Source organism: Eptatretus burgeri, chromosome 3 (genome assembly GCF_056783735.1).
Source record: "Eptatretus burgeri isolate ZD-2024b chromosome 3, Ebu_testis_v1, whole genome shotgun sequence".
Taxonomy (NCBI): Eukaryota; Metazoa; Chordata; class Myxini; order Myxiniformes; family Myxinidae; genus Eptatretus; species Eptatretus burgeri.
The window spans coordinates 139529467-139549236 of record NC_140963.1 but is presented as its reverse complement, the minus strand read 5'-3'; the positions used below and the strand labels follow the sequence as shown (position 1 = coordinate 139549236).

The 19770-nt window shown below is 45.9% G+C and overlaps 1 protein-coding gene across 5 annotated transcripts in view; it reads right to left on the bottom strand.

The window, feature by feature from the left end:
• Positions 1-136: 136 nt before the first annotated feature.
• Positions 137-19770, bottom strand: part of LOC147031127 (coxsackievirus and adenovirus receptor homolog) — a 60303-nt gene continuing 40669 nt past the window's right edge. For all 5 annotated transcript variants that reach the window (XM_085875905.1, XM_085875907.1, XM_085875908.1 and 2 more), the window contains 4 exons: positions 8428-8607; positions 4140-4262; positions 3821-3959; positions 137-2870 (listed from right to left, as the gene is read on the bottom strand). In XM_085875905.1, the coding sequence (XP_085732031.1) occupies positions 2273-2870; positions 3821-3959; positions 4140-4262; positions 8428-8607 (1040 nt within the window). In that variant the 3' untranslated portion in view covers positions 137-2272. The remainder of the gene's footprint in view (positions 2871-3820; positions 3960-4139; positions 4263-8427; positions 8608-19770) is intronic.

The following is a 19770-nucleotide window of genomic DNA, read 5'->3' as shown; positions in this document are numbered from 1 at the left end:
TTACAAATTATTACGCTGACCAGCAGAGGAGCATTGCATCAGAGGCACTTCAACGCCCTCGGCCAATGATGCGACCCCGCAGCCTTGTGCTCCATATAAATGAAGAAGACTGCCAATAACGAATCAACAAAAGGTCTTTTGTACATATATATCTATATATTTAATCTTTGTACATTGCACATAGAAAAAAAAGGTTTGCACGTTTACCACATCTTCTCATCACAAAATACAGGATCAAAATGCCACCTTTGTGTAGAAAGATACAAAATATAAAGATAGAGTTCATACGCGAAAGCAAGCCTTAGCACAAGCCGATGTACATCCGTCTGTTTCATCGTTTACGAGTGTCATCACCCTCCCCGCCCCAACCCCAAATCTAAAACGCATTTGGAGAACCGTTAATGGTCCCATACAGTCGTCACGAAGACCTCCATCTGCCCTCCCTGGAACATCGTGGTCCAGAAATAAAAAGACCATATTTGGCTCGCACTCATTTACACAAAAATAACTTTTCAAAAGCTGACACGTTAAGCTCGAGCTTTAAATAAATAAGTACCATTTTGAGAATTACGACTTACACATTCAACCATACCAAATAAACGATTCAACCAACACTACCGAGTAACTACTACACGTAGGAAGTCTTTTCTTTCCTTTTGATTGTCAACCCAGGAGATCTGGCGTCCTTTTAAGTTTACTGTCCCTCGCAGGCACGTAACAACGACCACCAGTATTTTACACTTTCATAATACATGGCTTACGGTTACTGACTGGTATTGTTCCCAAACAAATACTTTTATGGCTTTTGGAAAGCTTTGTGAATGAAAAAAGAAAAAAAAAAAGCCAAGCCTCCCAATATCTCCCCATTACAAGTACTATCCTCTCCTCTTCAGGTTGAGAGGCTCGGAATCGACGAACCTGATGATATGAACGCTCTCATCCTCCCAGCCTGTGCTTCTGCACTACCCTCTACTCTTTGTTCTTCAAGTGGTCACTTACCTTCACCTCGAAGCTATGAACAAATTGAACAAATTCCTCGAAGCACAATGAACAAATTCCAAATTCCTGCTCTTACATACAGGGGGCACTGCATCAGCGGCACTACCACACTCCCGGCAAATGATTCTACACAGACCTATACTGCGTGCAAGAGTAGTCATGTACATCAATCACGTTTCTGCTTCCCTGGAAAATTCTCCATCCCATTTCGTTAACAACACCCTGTTGCCAGCTGCCCCTATGTTTGTTTACCTGTAACACTCTCAAATCTGAAGTGACCTGAGTTTCAGGGGAACGAAACACAATTCAATTACCATCTAAATCTATCAGGACCATACTCTGTAGAGCGTTGGCGCTTCTGAAGCAGTCTCCTGGGCACAATCCTGGACGGGTCGCCACTCCGACACAGGATACCAGCATGCTGGTACTCATTGAGCCGACCTCGGAAGGATGACAGGCCGAGTCAACCCCGCCTTGTATTAATTCAACGGCCGAGCGGGATATTAAATTCAGGACCCAAGGATCCCAAGCCCACCACTCTAACCATTCAAGCCCACACCAGGCATAATTAAATTACCACCATCGATTAAAACCAGAAAGCATCTAAAGGGCAGATAGCCAAAGTGCTGTTCCCTCTTAAACAAGTCATAATTGGATAGACGACGACAACAGAACCACTAAACCTCCCTTTGGAGACGAGTACACGATAATATGGCTGCTGGAGCACATTGTTATTATTATTATTATTATTATTATTATCTCCAGAAACACAATTGGAATAAGCACCTCTGGTGCGGATATCAAACGAGCTGCCAATTGATCGGTGCACCTGATGCGCTCATGCTCACAGAAGGTACCTGGGATGAGCCCAATCGGTCTCTCGGGCTCTGTCCCAGTGGCATGATCTACGAAGCAGTAATCGGATTTGTTTTTCCAGCTGCCTCTGTTTCGTCTATTCGTGGACAAGATATAACCACGGCTTATTCTCACTTAACCACACCGCGTCACATTATTTATGTGAGGTGGTACAGCATGTAGCTTCTGGAAGGACACAAGGACACCATTTGAATGGCATTAATTATATTGTAATAATGATGTTAATACAATTGACATTAGCAGTAAATAATTACAATTTGAATACGTTTTGTGCTACTGCAGCTCGTTTGATATTGTTGGCGACGACAGATTCTTAACCCACACCATGACAGAAACGGGTACCGGCAAAACACCGTCACCACCCTGTTCCTCGACCTCACACATCCCACCGTCGCGATCAGACCACGTCCGACACGCGTGTGTGCGTTGGCACCATGACAGGAACGGCACCCATTCTCAGCAGGTTGGAAGGAGAGGGGCTGGTTGATGCCGATGTTTTCTCAGGCTGGAGGAAATGCCCAGAACGACTGGCATGCACCGGTGTTGGCACGACTCCATGATCATTGGACGCGGAATCGCTGGCCAGTAATAATCGAGAAAAATTCTCCTCGGTCCCAGAGTCCGAGCCAAAGTACATCGGAGATCTTTTGCTGCTTCGAGTTGAAGAGTTGGAAGGTAGGTCCCGACTGATGTAATCCATGTGTTGAGATGGATGGGTTCGATAGTTGGGTAATGGCTGGCTTTCTTTTGAGGATGCGGAGCCCTGTTTCAGAGGTACGGAGTTGGTCGGAGCGGTTAACCGCATGGCGCTTCTGGAGATCGGATGGTAGACGGGCGGTGCGAGCGAGCCGTTCAATGTTGATACATGGTTGGCATGCTCTGCAATATAGGGAATATCAGAACTGGAAGTAGGGAGATTGATGTACGAGGATGGCATTGACACATAGGTTTTGGTGCTGCGGATAGAGTGGTTCACTGGAGCCGGAACATCCTCTCTGGAATAACGAAAGGGAGAAAGAGAACAAAAAGGGGGCAAAGGTCGAGCGCAAGTTGAAATGCACATCATTCGTGCATTCAAGAAACGTTTCAATGTGACATCATCCAGCACCGGCCCACTTCAGATTCTCCCTTCCACAATCACCCTTAATGAAAAAAATTATTCGTTGACAGAGCTTTATACATGAGAAAGGAGATGATTATGAAGGGACATGATGGAGATGTACAATATAACGAAGGTAATAGCCAAAATAAGTGCAGAAGAGCGCTTCAGCAGAATAGTGATGGCACCAGGAGCCATAGTCTGAGAGTAAAGAGGACGACAGTAATACGGTCAGGGTCTCAAGTCAGAGTAGTTAATGGATGAAATGATCTCTCTGGGAAGGTATGTTTGGTCATTGCTAAACCTGTAACTGCCCACCCACCAAATATGTTATGCTTATGTACAGAGGGCTGAAAGAATGGCCTCGAGGTACGCAAGTGAGCCGTCTACCCTGGGTTTGAATCCCGACCCAGCTATAAACTGTCATCCCGACGTTTCACAGAGAGGGCGATTCATCAGTGTGTGTGCCGTCCCTTGGATGGACGTTAAACTGGGCGTCCCATCTGCCGACATCAGTTGGTGAATGTTAAAGATCCCACGGTGTCGTTTGTGAAGAGTAGGCAAGCTTTTGCCAGCACTCTGAACAAATTGCAAATTCCTGCCCCAACTACAGCTGGGAGTGAGATGGCAAACCGCCCAGCATGACCCTTTTGTGAAGAAACCGCTTCAGCAGAACCGACGCTCTGGAACAGGTTATGTTACATCGGACTGGATAATAATGACAATTGATTATTTAATTTTTTTTTTTGCTTCGTGTTGGACCGAATTGGCCTCCTCCTGCGTCAAACTTCCTCGTTATGACCAGGGTTGTATTGCACGACGATAAGCAAGTAACACTGGCCTCACCGAATATCATTGGCACCATCCTCCTCGAAACGCTTGTGCCGACTGCGGCAGCAGCAGCACCACAAGAGCAGCAGCAAGAGCAGAAGAGCGAGCAGAGATCCCAGCACCGCACCCGCGATTATGCCAGCCCTGTTGAACTCTGGCGCAGGTACAAACACACAATTCGCTGGCAACGTCGTCACCATCACAGGTATCAACAGATTGTGATGACTATATCAATCGTCGTCGAGAAAATGCCAGCCAGCCATTTTTGTCCATCTCGGTGGAGGTTTGCAGCAGTGGCCTTTCCTCCTGAGCCCAGTTTCAAATGAATACTCACTGGATCTGATGTTGAGGGAGACGGTGCAAGATCCTTGCCAGATGCGGTTGCTGGCGGTGCAGCCGTATGTGCCGCTCATAATCGTGGACACATTACGGAGCAGCAACGTCCCCTTGTATGCATCTGCAGAGCAAGCAACAACAATCGGTTTCATGAAATCCCATCCAAACGCTTCCCGGATCGCCGCACAAGTACCAGGCTGTTTGTACAAACACCAATGACGTTTAACTAAAATGCACCTGCACAGATCACAGTATAACTTTAACAGTCATCTCAAAATGACATTTTAAAATTGCTAAAAGTAAATTCCATCTCAATGGTGATTTTAACGAGGGTAAGCTTTCGATTTGTGAGTGAGCAAACTCCAGTGTTGGAAAAAAGTCAATCTGACCCATCATGTTTGTGTCACGTGGTCCATTTTTCCTCGCTCACACCAAGAACACAAAGTCAAAGCAAGGCCAACACAAGTTGTGCAGAGGCAGTAGAGTTGCTCCTCAAGTTCGAACGACCTTCACATTGCCCATCAGCTTTCTCTCGTACTGTGAGTGGCTTCCGCTGTAGATGGACCTAACAATGTGCTATTGTCAAATTCTAGACTCAAATTACTCTTCGATTGTTCAGGCGATCATTCTCTTTTGAAAAAGATTGAGCCAAAAACATGACCAATTGCAATGGCATCTGGAACACGATGTGCGACATTGACCGTAAACTGCTGATAATGGATGTCCACATTGGCCGAGTATCGCTGGGGCAGGATCGTTCGTTCATCATTGGGAGAATAACCTTTGGACTTCCTCTTTACTTTCAATGCTTATTTTGCACCTTGGCAAACCTTCAACGCAGAGGTCAAATGGCTGCCACACCTGAGACGGTCGATGTGTAATCCAGCCCGCACGTTGCGGTTGGTTGTTAATGCCCTCAAAGCAACTTGGGCCGGGTGTCTAAATGCTATCTTTGTGTCTAAATAAGCCTCGTGTTGGCTTAACAGTTAACGTGGCTGGCTTAAGATCTTAGAATCTTGAGTTCAAGCCCCCGTCGTGCCACTGAAATAACACCAGGTGGGTTGACCAAGCCTGGCATCCTTCCGAGATCGGCAAAATGAGTAACGGGGGCACTGCATCAGTGGTACAGCCACACTTCCATAAAATGATGCAAGCAGTACAAAACTGCGTACAAAACAACAAGATGTATTGAAATGCTACTTTATGAAAGGTAGTGCGTCACCCTGAACCCACCAAACAAAATTGGAAATAAATAACTAAAGTTCATAGAACACTTTACCCCACGCAGTGTTGAGAAACATGGGCCGGGACAACAAGCAGCAAATTTGATTGGTCGTGATGACATACAATGATGCCTGGTGTTGTCTTCATGGTTAGGGTGGTGGGCTTGGGATCCAAAGTTCAAATCCCACTCGGCTGCTGAATTTATATCAGGTGGGGTTGACTCTCCTTGTCATCCTTCCGAGGTCGGCAAAATGAGTGCCAGCTTGCTGGTATCCTGTGTCGGAGTGGTGACCCATCCAGTATTGTGCCCAATAGCCCAGGAGACTGCTGAGGCAGCACCAACGCTCTGCACAGAGTATGGTCCCAATGGATGAATGGATGGACATACAATGCCCAATATTTTTTCCAAGTACTGCTAAATGGAGTTTTTTTGAAAGTGCGAAAAAGTCTATTTGTGTTCTTCGGTATTCAAGTACACACCACCATTGAAGCAGCATCTTTTACACCACCCGAACACGTTACACATTAGTTATTCATGCCTGTTGTTTGTGTCCTTTATGACATCTTTAAAAACAGTGTTTCCTGTTTGGCATGATTTTTCATTTTGGTTGATTGCAAGACAAGCAGACAGAGCAAAAATATTATCTCGCTCCTCTGTGACCATGTCCGGTCGAGACAAATTCAGAGTGAAAGTACTGCTAAACTACAGGTTCATTTTCCAATTTGTGTTCAAAACAAAACACTCAATTTAAATGACGTTGGTCCTCAATCATGAACTGACGTTTGTACACAGAGACAAAGATGAACCAATTGCTTAATCCTGCTTTTCACTTCACAGGCAACGGACAACCATCCAGGCCTAGATACCAAGATTACATCCCTACTCAACTCAAATGTGATATATAATGGTGCGTTTATACTACCTGGTTGATTCTAAGTCCTCAATTAGTATTAGTTAACAAGCTAAGCATCCATCGTTTAGTTTATCTGTCCTCATAAATGTGTGTGTGTGTGTGTGTGTGTGTGTGTGTGTGTGTGTGTGTGTGTGTGTGTGTGTGTGTGTGTGTGTGTGTGTGTGTGTGTGTGTGTGTGTGTGTGTGTGTGTGTGTGTGTGTGTGTGTGTATGTGAGTGTGTGAGTGTGTGTGTTCACAAAGCATAACATTCTCTCCAACTCCCCTACCCCCCCCTCCACCCTCCACCTATCTGTACGTATCCGGACGGTCATCATCTCAACATGTGTCTGGACAGTGGTCATGTCCAGGCGGTGTTTGTCTCTGGGTGGTATTTATAGTATGACCGGAATAAAATGGATTTCAGACATTATTTTGTTTCCATCTTCACTCTTATTCTATGCAGAATCATTTTGATGAAACAGTATGAATCGTAATTAACGCTCCACCACATGTCTGCCTTCCCTTCCTCTTCTCCTCTCGCTTCCCCCCCCCCCTTCCTCACTCTCCCTCCCTCCTCACTTTCCTTTTTGCGAGCCTTGTGAAGGCCACAGTAAGTATAGGCCTCAGGCTTCAGGCCTCTGGTGTCAGTCTATGGGCCAATGCAATTGGAATCTATCCGAGCTATACGACGACGATGTATGATATATGCACACAGGCAGTGGGAATGTTTTTGCTTCAAACTCTGGTTATTTTTATTCTATTTTCAGGAGTGATCAAGGCAGTGCTCTGTTGCATATACACTGCCCAAATATCTATGTGGCATTCTCTCGAGCAAGGGCTTTGACTGTTCGGTTCCGCAGGTCCTTGCTATTATTTCAGCCCGTTTTATCTTAAATGATTCGACCAGGCACCATAAAACCCAAGTCATTATAAAGGTCTCTGTCCTGGGACTTCCGGGAATCTCGCGAGATTGTGAAAGAAAACATCCGACATTATTTACTTTTAATGATGTGCGCATATGCATCAGGAAGAAGATAATTGGTTTGGGGTTATTTGTTGGCACAATTAGGTTGCTCATGGTCACTTAAGAGTTGCAATTCCACGGGATTTCCACATTTCTCACAGGACTGTGAATTGTACAGGTGACCATGATGGGCCACGACATGTAGGAGGCATGCTGTTTCGATTGTGGTTTCTGTGAGATCTGTCATAGCATGATAGCGGAGGGGGAAAGAGTTAAAAAAAATTCTGCTGTTTCAATGAGTTCATGAAGAAATATGTAATGATATACCCTTCAGCTTTTATGAGTGGGAGAAAGGGGAGGGGGAGGAGGAGGACAGAGAGTTGGAGTTGGGGATTGAAGCCTTGGGGTTTGGAGGGGGGTTGAGGCTCAGGAAGGAGGAATGGAATGTGGGCTTGAAGGTGAAAGCTTAGAGTGGGGAGGGGATCGAAGCCTTAGGGTTGGAAGGGGGACATTGAGGACTTGTGGTTTGAGAGTAGGAGGTGGGAGTTGATGACTTGCGTTCGTGAGCGGGAGGGGGTTGAGGATTTGAATTTACATTGCATGATTGCACGGGTCCCTGCTTCCTTCTATTACAGATAAAGTTTAGTAAATATTTTATCCTCAATGTTAGATTGTTGCTTCGCCAGCCTTGGTGTAATTGTCCTTATGGTCTTGGCTTCAGCTTTTTACACTCATGTATCACAGTACGGATTCAAAACCTTCAAAGTTGTAATCCATTTCGATACAAAATAACTCTTACTAGTGACGACAAGAAAGATTACAACGATTACGACTACTACTTCAATGGCCCCAATTATTCCCACCTTCTTGAGATATTCTTCACGAACCGACTGGCCCGACCAATGTTCGACTGATGACAATTTTGGCAGGGATTTGTAATTTGTTCAGGGGGGCCAGCGATAACACCTACTCCTCACGAAAGAAACCATGGGGTCTTTAACTTCCACAAAGGATCCTCCTTTAACTTAACATCCTCCCGAGTTTATAGCTGGGTCGAGATTCAAACCTAGATTAGTTGACTCAGAGCGGTGTGTGCACACCTCTGAAACAACAATCAGGTATCGCTATACAAGAAGGGCTGCTGATGACATAATGATGTGCTTTGATTGACTGGCACGTTTGAGGAAAGTTTCAAACCGCTGACCTTGCACGGAGGTGCTCGGAACCGCGCCGGGGGCCTCGCTGCTCGGGCTCGTGACACGCCGCCAGGTGTAGCTGATGGGAATGCTGCTCTGCTTGCTGGAGCACTGCAGCGTCACATCCGTGCCCTCAAAGGTCATGGCGTTCGTTCCACTCTTCGAACACACCGGCTCGGACGGCTTCTCTGGAGCATTCGAGCGTGCAGGGACAAAATGAGTGAGCAGTTAGAGAAGACAAAATCATGTTTGCAGCCATTTATAAACATCCCTAGTTTTCTCTAATTAGAGAGTCAATGAATAAGAAAAAATTTTAAACCTTTAGCCAAATAGTCAATGTAGTTTTAAAATTGATCTCTCCATCAGCTTTGCCACTCAGCACTCACATTGAGCTTGTGCATCTCCAGTCTCTCAAACAAACGTCACCAACAGCAACTTTAGCCATGAAGTATTTCGATTTCACAAACACCGTCGTACATTTGATTGCCAAACGAAACACTCGCATAGCACAGAGAGCATGCTATGATCCATCTTCAGACCCACATTTGCTGATTTAGCCAAGTCCAAGTTAAACGAATCATGGTCCCCTTGATCAACAATGTCAATATTCCAGCTTCGGAAGGTTCCTTGAACGAGCTTAAAGAAGCACAACTAAACGAGACGAAACAGGAGCAAACATAAAAAAAAAAAAAATCAGAGCATTTGCGAACAAATAAATAAACAAACAAACGTGGATGTTGGAAACAAAAATAAATAAATACAAAACTGGAAAAGCATCTGAAAATGCAAAGCCCATCCCGCTTTGTATTCGGACTTCTTCCATTTTCTGAACGGTATCTTTGACCTTTTGACCACATTATTAATCGTCTTCTCCATAATCTCATAATAAAGCTTTGTTAAAAATTTGATGACAAAAGCTGAAACGGTTTAACAAAAAAAAAAGAAAAAAAAGTTTACTGGCTGGACAGACACACACACACAGACAGACACACGGAAGTGATTGCAAAGCCCTGTCTTCTGCTGTACGTGCGACGTGCCAACAAACCATTCCAATAAAAAAATACACATCTACCTGTACAGGAAGTTAATGAGGCCTCATCTACAATAGTGTATACAGTTTGGTTGCTTCATCTGAGGAAGCACAATAGCTGCCGTAGAGAGGAATCGGCGTCGAGTGATGATATTGATTGTGCGCCCAGCTAGACAAAGTCAGCGATGAGGAGCAGCTGAAGGAGATGGGACTTTTTTATATTATAAAGTAGGTGATTAAGATGATGAAGGGTAGAGAGTATAACTGTGGAATAATTGTTTCAGCAGAATGGACAGTGACAGGACCAGGGGGACCATAGCCTGAGAGTAAAGGATGAGAGAGTTAAGACGGTAAGTAAGGCAGCGGTCTTTTACCGAGAGAGTAGTTAACGCATGGAATGGTCTTCCTGGAAAGGTCGTGGCAGCAGAAACAGTTGATAAGTTTAAATTGGAATTCGATAGGTTCCTGGAAGTATTGGAGATAGGCACAATGCAGGAATGATAGGCCCAATGGCTTCCTCCCACATACAAGTTCCTTATATTTCCCTGTAATGTAAACAAGAACAATCGTGTGTTCAAGAACAACCCACGGCTCTTGGCAATTCCAGCTTCGAGGAATGAGGGACCGTTTCCAATGCGTGATAATGATTCATTCCAAGGTTACCCTCTATCCGAGGCAGAAAGATTATCTTTACAAAGACTCAAAGACAATGAGTCCTTTGATAAATTCCTGCTCCCTCTGATAGCACACGCTCTTTACCTGCTCTGACTCCACCTGTGACCACTTTCTTTCAAACGTGTAAAAACAAACAAATAATTCTTCAACATCAGTGGCAAATGGAATTCGATGACCTCCATCCAGACAGTGCTACTAGCACAGCACGGCTCGTTCAGTCGAGAAATGGAATCAAAACGAATCCGTGCTCCCATCCAAGTGCTGAGTGTGAAGGAAAACCACAGAAAGGTGAGGATGGCAGCACACGCCGTCAGAATCACAAAATCATCAAACATTCATGCACGTCCTTATTGTGAAGTCATTGTGCCTTGTTAAATCTACAAGGTAGACTTTGCATCTCACAAAATACATAACCGAGGAGGGTTCTAAGGGTTAATTAAGGAAGAGCCAGGACAGACTGCACACCTCAACTGTTTTGGTCTTGTATGTGGAACTGCCTTCATCGGGTCAGGCTATCCCACTCTCCCCTCCATAGCTTCAACGTGGTGGTGGATCATTATGCTCCTGGGGGAAGGGGGTTTGCTTTATGTAAGGGACATCGGGCGTTAACGTGCATCGCATTCGTGCCTGCGGCGGGGCGCATGGTCAGAGAATCACCCGGGCCTTGGAGCTGCTTTCTGGGTCCGACCCATCACAACCCTGCCGACCTTGCGTCGGAATCCACAGCCACCTTCATATTGAGGAGGGTTGCCACCATTTCATATGGCACCGCTACACCAGGACCTTTCACCTTTGTGGGCTGCATTGGCACATGCTCCGTGCTGGCAACCACAGGACCGGATTAACATCAAAGTCCCAGGCCATGAGGTCAGATACCTCCCGTGTCCTTTGCCGGGTCACGTTGTCTTTGTACTGAATGTGGGAAAGGGACAATGAGGTGAAGGGAATTTATCTTTATCGCCTTAATAGACATTTCATGAATTCACTGAAGGGCCGTGGCCGAGTAGCAGCAACACATTGTGTGACTTCATTAATTACTTCCGTCACGAAGGTGGACGGAGGTTATGTTTTCTAAGCCTGTTTGTCTGTGAACAGGATAGCTCACAACGTTATGGATGGATGAAGACGAAACTCGGTGGACAGGTTGGGTGTGTGACAAGGACAAATTGGTTCGATTTTGGTGCAGATCTGAATCTGGATGCGACAATTTTAAAAGTGATTTTTCACCATTATGAGACGTGACCACAAACGATAGATAGTGTTGCGATTCTGCAAAGCCGACACTCCCCCAAGGCAATAGCATCCAACATAAAGCGATCCCGAGACAGATATCCCGTTAGTATTCATTCAGTTAGCCCTTCCACGTGGGTCTAGTGGGTAAATGGGACAAGATGCGTTACATAAGGCTTTCAGTTAGGTCTTCCATCCCCTATTCTTTCACTTATTTTATTATCTTCACTTTATTTCACACATAAACCCCAACATGCATGTATCCATGCACGCCACAGGCCGGGCAGTGACATCATGAGGATATGCTGGAGCGTCCCCATTCAAACCGTATACCATTTCCCCGTTCAAACGGTGCACCATGAACCAGCGACGCATCACCTCAGACACTCACCACGACGCCACAACGCTCACCATGATTGCTACATCGGCTCCCAAGAATCCCCACAATAACCTACGCCCGACGTCTTCACCACAAACTCCACAACCGCTATCAACCACTTCAACCTCATCACCACAATTTCCTCAACCGCTTACAATGCTTCAACTACTTTACAGCAGATGCCACAGCACCTCTCCCAATTCACTAAAACCCCATCAACTGTCATCAGCTCCCCAGATGCTCACAACAGTCATTGGGGATGCCGGGGGACAGGGAACATAGCGGTTGCCTGAGAGTCTGAATACTTTGGCGTGTTGCTGGAAGCACGAATGTGCGCTGGGATTCATTCAGTGATGTCTGGATAGCTTTGCTGCTCCACTAAGTAGCAGTGTTCAGGTGGAGTCCAACACGCGTTCGTGGCCAGAGAGCACTCCCGAAAACCTGTGCCCCATAGAAATTATGGAGCTCTGTTGCATTGCCTGGCTGGGGGGGGGGGCAACCGAGGCCCTTTCTGGCTCGTCTGGTTGGGGCATGGCTATGGCTCGGGGTGGTGTCTATATGCCAATGAGAGAGCTCAGAAATGCCTACCTCTTGATCTTGATCCACTCTCTGGTCCATAGCCATCTTCATCTTGATCCATGGTCCATCTTGATCCATAGCCTCTTGATCCACTCTTTGGCCCCTCCTCTCAGGCTCTATAAAAGTAGCGGCAGAGAGTGGATCTTATCTTATCTTGTCTTATCTTCTCTCTTCGCCTCTGAGACACCGACCAGACAGAAGCGCTACTGCAATAACCAAGCTGATGGAGCAGCGGAAGTGACAAAGCAAGGCGGAGTGAGCGGTCATAGGTATGACCATGTCATCCTCGGTGCATCGGCGCTTGGCTGCGTTCCGCAGCCAATGCTCATTGAATTTACAGATTACCTCATCTGCTCAGGTTAAATCTATCCTCTTTCAGATTCTTTTCTTGCCTTTGTTTCTCCAATTACCCACATCTTCACAAGTTCCTCTCCACCTCATTACACTGTATTTGCACCTTCCCATTCATGTACCATACACACCCCAGTTTCCTTCCCTCCGAAGCGATTGGGTTGCGTAGGTCCATCGATCGCGTCAGGTACCAAGAGGTCATTTCCTTTCTCTGGCTATCTCTAATTTCCTCGGGTGTGTCTGATGACGCCTGTAACGTTATTATAAATTAAGATTTCAGAAGTTCTTTATGTCGGGTTTGCTCTGCTTGGTCTTTCTCTTTTTATGCAAGTAATTGCATTTATTTTGCCGCACCCACAAATCCTTGCTTTCCCCTGCTGTGCATGCATGAGAATAAACCTTTACTGTGCCACATGCCTTTCCTCACCCTTGATGGAATAAATTGATTTTTTGTATAAATCCCGTTTTGTGTTTTCCTTCATTGGTCCAGCATGGTCCACACATTCGTTTAGCTGGGAAGTTTTGCCCCACCGAATTTGCTCTTGTTTGCCAGCGCACACTCACGGTATCACTCGACAGTAATCCGGGTGTGGTCTGGGCACGAGACTCCAATTTATTTGGCTGTCCCAGGTAAGGTATCACGCGAAGTCGTTTAACTCTACCCAGATTGGTGGTGTCAATCGGCATTTGTGGTTGCTTAGCAACCTGCCAGTGCATAGAGTTATCTGTGCCCAGTGACCTCAGGACCGGGCGTTTGAAAGGGACCCCGAGTGCTTCCCCTCGTGGTGAGCCTCAAACCCTGAGTCCGCAACAATGGCATGATATTTCAAAAAAGTTGTGGACGCGTTATGACAATATTAGGTGGACAAGTTGATTAGGTGACAAGAACAAGCCGATTCGATTTTGGTTCAGGTCCAGATCCGGCCGATCAGCGTGTGGATGCAAATTTCTCCAAAATTAGCATAATGAGTTTAAGTGTGATGATGAAAGAAAAATGTAGCCAATCAAGATCGAATGATAATTAACTTGCAAAGTAAAGTTTTTAGCATATAGCACAATGTATTGTTATAACCCTTTAATGGGAAATTTATTTGAATAAAACATGACTATTACATCCATGTGCTCAAACATGTATCAACTGTATTTTGGAAAAAAGAAAAAAAATATTCAAATCACCTTATACATATCTCTCTACTTTACTAGAAGGAAACCACTGCCAAGTAAAACTCTCCTCTTCCCCAAAACAGATTGGCCTCCAAATAAGGAATTCTCAGATGTAAATAATTATATTGGCATCTGGAAGTTTGAGTTTAAGGGGTTGGAGTCCCCCGTCCTGATCAGACGAAAAGGGCCACCGTGTGTGTACATCGGCACTGTCTTGGTGTACGCCTGAATTGATTTGCTATTTCCAAGTGGGAGTTGGAATAAAATTGTGTGTTGTTTCCAATTAGGGGTTGGAATTGGAATTGAAGAAGTATGTATTGTATTGGATAGAGCTCTTGTATGATTACATTTGTAACTGTTTTGAATTTGCACCTGTTTTTGTATTTGTATAGCTGTATTTGCATTGAATTGCAATGATTTACATATTGTTCTCGTCGTTGTCCGTTTCAATTTATTGCACCAAGTTAATAAAATGGGTAACCTCCTTTAAAAGGTGAAAAAAGGCGAGTACACCTGAAAAAAAGAAGGTACTTGTACACAATATATGAATGAAAAAGTGAAAATGGCCAGAGAAGTAAATTGGAAGGCATTTATGATGTGGAACGCAGAATTCCAGGACCGGGAGGAAAAGTGCAAATTGGAAGGCTTAAAACATAGCTTAGAAGAAGTACAGGAATAATGAAAAAATGTGACTCAGGTGCCCCTTCAAATGGCAAAGGCATCGGCCCCGCCGCAAGCTGAAGTGTACCCTCAGATAATTGATGAATACGTAATTCGTTTTGAGGAAACCCCTCCACCTCCCAGGCCACTAGTAATGGATGTGCCCACGACTTTGCTTTGGTGTGGGATTGTCGTGCTAAATGCAGTGGAGGAAGAGTTGGATTTGGAAAGTACCTATTGTATATGACCGTTTTTACAGCCATTTTTCCTTGCTGTGCAGGGGTTGGGCTTTTTCTTGAGGCAATGTTTTATGGCCGGATGCCCTTCCTGACGCCAACCCTGGTCGCCTCTTACGACACACAGGGATATGGTACACCTATTCTAACCGGGGCATACACCGGGACCAGTACACTGGCACTCATTTCGCCGACCTCGGAAGGATGACAGGCTGAGTCAACCCCCTGGTGTTAATTCAGCAGCCAACAGGACTTGAACTCAGGACACTGGGATCCCAAGCCGCTGCCCTAACCACTGCGCCAACACCAGGCTGAATTACCTATTGTATGAGAATATAATTTTAGTTTGGTTTGAAGGATTTATTTGTTTCCCTGTATTATGTTACAAAATCATAATAACATCATAAACGCAAAGGCAGCGTGAAAATTAACCATGTATCACTCCAGTGAATATCACTGGAATAAATGGAATTGAGAAGTAATGTGGGGGGGGGGGATGTCCTGCGGGTGGAATGGAAGGAATTCAACACGTATCTGAACACAGGCTGACCTGCATGAGCAACGGTATAAAATATATATTAAATAAATAAATAAACAAATAAAAACTAGTTTGATGTTCAAAGAAAATAACATTCAAAGACTTAAAATGTTGAAGCGAGAGATATTGCTCGATCTTATCTGTTGTTCTTGAGTGCACACAAGACTAAGATAAGACGACAATTCCTTGAGCATAACATTTGCCAATGGGTAACAAAAACATCAAAGATTATCAAAAAGGGTAACAAAGCCCATTATTGAAGCGATGTAGATACTGCATGTGGGAGGTGTTGGCTGGTTGTATTTTTAGGGTGACAATTTCGTTTTGACAGTCGATTGTGATTCCCATAGATTCTCCTTGAACCATGCCTGTGCTTCATGGAATCCATCTCAGGATGTTTGGTGCCCTGTGTGTGAGAAGCAACAGAGCGGAAATTTGACATTGGATATCGATTGGAATTTATTGAACATTGTGATGTCCCACGGGCTAATTGGCCTGGGACAAGAGAGACTTCAAATTGAAGGTAAAAGCTGGTAATATTGGAGCATGAGCAGTGAAAAGTCGTGCAGGCAGTGCGATGGTAAGAATGATTAATCACGAGTTGGAGGTGGAAACTGTACGTGCACCAAGGGTGGACATGGAGGCCTATGTGTGAGGAATCTGTGAGGGGATAGAACATCACCTGTGGTCAAGTGATTCTCGTCCTGCTTACAGGGGAATTCACGCATCCCTCGTGAATGTCATCCAAGCCCGTCCCTCGGTGTGCTGCAGTTAGAGCGGAGGGTGGTGGGGTCTTCACAGAGGAGTCCGAAGTGAAGGCCCACTGGGCCGGTTACTTTGAGCGGCTGTTCCAGGCCGATCCACCAGCTGTCAAGTTCGATGTCAGGGATGTTACTATCCCTAATGCTGACCCTCCATTCAATTGTGGTCCACCTTAGTTTGTGAAAACACAGGCTGCGGTGAACCGGTTGGAATGGGGGTAAAGCTCATGGGGTCTATGGCATCCATGCTGAACTTCTCAAAGTTGGTGGAAATGCTGTACTCATGTCATTACATGCAGTTCTGTGCTCTGCCTGGAACACAGGCATCATCCCAAATGACTGGAAGAGGGGCCTTGTTGTCCCTCTCTGGAAAGGGAAGGGTGATCGCCAGGACTGCAACAACACCGAGGGGCGACGCTGCTCTCGATGCTGGGCAAGGTCTTTGCTCGGATTAATTCTTGACAGGGTTTGTCACCATCTGGTTGAGCCATTGAGCACCAGTGTCCAGAGCAGTCAGGCTTTACCCCAAAGAGGTCAACGATTGACAATATCCTTGCTCTTCGGGTCCTCACCGAATGCAGACGAGAGTTTCGGCAGGGGCTGCTTGCAGCTTATGTTGATCTCTGTAAAGTGTTTGATTCAGTAAATCGTGATGCCCTCTGGAGGATCCTTGGTCTTTGTGGGGTGCCACCAAAACTGATCAGTCTGATGTCTGAACTCTATTCTGGTACTGAGAGTGCCAAGAGATGTGGGTATGCCATCTCCAACTTCTTTCCAGTTTTAACTTGAGTTTGTCAGGGGTGTGTACTGGCTTCCACACTTTTCAGCACTTTTATGGACTGGATTCTAGGAAGGATGTCGGAGAGATCGAGGTGCGATGCATCGTTTGGGAATGTCAAGATCTCTGACCTTGATTTCGCAGATGATGCAGTCATCTTTGCGGAGACTCTGGATATCCTTTTTTGGGCCCTTGAGGTGCTGAATGAGTAGTCGGAGCCGCTGGGCTTACAGGTTTCCTGGGTCAAAATTAAGATCCAGGCTTTCAATGACATCTTGGATGCTGCTCTCTTGTTTGTACCCATTTGCGTTGATGATGTTGAGGTCAGGAAGAGATTCACTTACCTTGGCAGTGATATTCATGTCTCTGCTGGCTGTGAGCCAGACGTCAATAGACATCTGGGTCAGGCCTGGGGTCAAGGATTCACTGGATCATGGGGTGTGGTGCTACCAGTTCCTGTGCAGGAGGACAAAAGTCCAAGTCTTCAGGTCCTTGGTGCTCCCAGTCTTGCTCTAGTCTTGAACTCTGACCAGGGATCTGAGACGTAGATTTCATTCCTTTGGAACCACGTCTCTTCGTAGAATCCTTGGCTTCGCTGGTCGGACTTTGTGTCCAACGAGTGGTTGCTGAGATACTCTTATGACATGTGTTACCTGCATAGTCCATGAGCGTCAGCTGTGGCTGTATGGACATGTGGCTCATTTTCCTGATGCTGATCCTGCTCACCGAAGCGCTGCTTCGTTGCATGCCCTCATACCTGACCTGATCTGATCTGATGTCAGGAAAGGGTGCATCATCGAGGGATATAAGCAAGGTATGGTGGACGGAGTGAAGGCAATTGGTGAAAAGGAGGTTTTTGAAGAAGACATAGAAGATCAAGAGTAGGGGGAGGCAATGGGATGCAGGGTTGCTGCACCTGTATGGGCAAAAGAAGAAAGCAGCAAGGGGATCTGTGGATAAGGTGAGGAATGATATGGAAGAGGAGGTGTGCAACAACTTTGAAGTGGATATATAAATTGGCTCATGACAGGGATGAAGATGGTAAGGACATGAAGGGGGATCACAGTGATTCAGGATGGTGGGGGGAGGCCAGTGACAAAGGGGGCCAGTTTTGAAGGTGTGGGAAGGGTATTTCAAAAAGCTGTTGAACCAGGAAGGAAGTCGAGGCGAGTTGGAGCTATCATGTTATGTGGAAGGGAAAGTGGAATTGGTAGCGATCACAGAGGAGGAAGTGCAGACTGCATTGAAGAGGAGGAAGAAGGGAAGAATGCCAGGCATTGACGAGGTGTGTACAAAGATGATAATTGCAGCGGAAGAAGTCGGAGTCAGTTGGACGAAGATGCTGTTGAACATATTTATGAGAGGGGGTTCAATTCTGGAGTGGAAGACAGGATTAATTGTGCTAATATGGAAAGGGAAGGGTAATGTTCAAGATCCAGGGAAGTACAGGGGCATTACGCTCCTAAGTCATGTAATGAAGGTGCTGGAGAGGATTCTGGATGGGAGGATAAGGAAGAGTGTGGCTGGAGATGGAGATCGGAGAAGAACAGCGGGGGTTCAGAAAGTGTAGGGAGATGACGGATGGGATGTTCATGCTGAAACAGCTGGTGGAGAAGAGGTCGGAGGTGCAAGGTGAAATGGCATTGGGATTTGTGAACCTGGAGAAGGCCTACGACATTGTCTCGAGAGAGATGGTGATGGGTGACACCGAGATGGATGGGAGTGCCGGGAACAGAAGTTAAGTTGGTGGAAGGGATGTACAAGGGAACGAAGGGAAGAGTTTTGGTTGGTCCTGGGATGTCTGCCTCAAACCAATGTTCATGCTGAACTCAGAGAAGCTCTCTCAGCCCACTCATGTTTATCATGGTGATGGAGTTGGTAAGCAGGAAGATGAGCTTGAGGGGCAGTATGGAGAGGATGTTGTATGCAGACTGTCTGGCTATTGTGGTGGAGAGTGGGCAGGGGATGCAGGAAGTACTGGGGGAGTTGAAGGAGGCATTTGGGAAGCATGGACTGTAGATCAGCATGGAGAAGACTGAGGTGATGTTGGTCAGGCAGCAGAGAAAATAAATGAATATCAGGTGAGAGGGGAAGGAGATCGGGTGAAGAAGTCGGTTTGATTACCTAGGAGGAACAGCGACTGAGGATGGTAAGTCGGAGGCAGAGGTGTGGAGGAGGATTCAGATGGGTGCGAATGTGTGGAGGAGAGTGGAGGGAGTAATGGCAGATAGAAAGATATCAAAAAAATTGAAAGGGGAGGTTCTGATGTGTGCACCGCCGGCCGACCTTTACGGTCTGGAGATGGTGGCACTAGCAGGGAGAGAACAACAGAGGCTGCAGGTTTTCAAGAACAACTGGGACAGGATTGCGGGAGTGAAGAGGGTGGACAGGACGACGATGGATGAACTAGGGGAGGAGATTGGTGTGAAGATGAGCTTGATGGGGAGATTGGTGAAATGCCAGTTGAGATGGGCTGGACACTTGGTGCAGATGGGAGAAGAGAGAATGGCAAAGAGAGCAAATAGGGTGAGGGAGCAAGGGAGGAGGAAAAGATGTAGGCCGCAGTTGAGATGGGAAGATTGCATGAGAAGGGATATCCGTAAGGTACGGGTGGCTGGAGAGTGTAGGCAGTTAGCCGAGGACAGTGGGAGATGGAGGAGTTTGTGTTCAAGATATGGCAGAAGCGTGGTGCCATCAGACTTCACCCCTTATAAAGGGAAGCGGAGGAGAAGAATAATCAATACCAATAATATCCCCCCTCCACAAGAGGTTTATTTTTTTCCTCCTTCGACAAACACCATGTTAGTGTGTTTAAATAGCGTTTCCTGGGGCACCCCGACCACAAGCAAAAAATACTATAAACCACAACCAGGAAGATTACCTTTTTCAAGTCACTATGGCTGTTTAACACTAAATTGAAAGAAATCTGGAGAAATTCCGACATCCTTGAGGCATTCAATGTTTACCGCG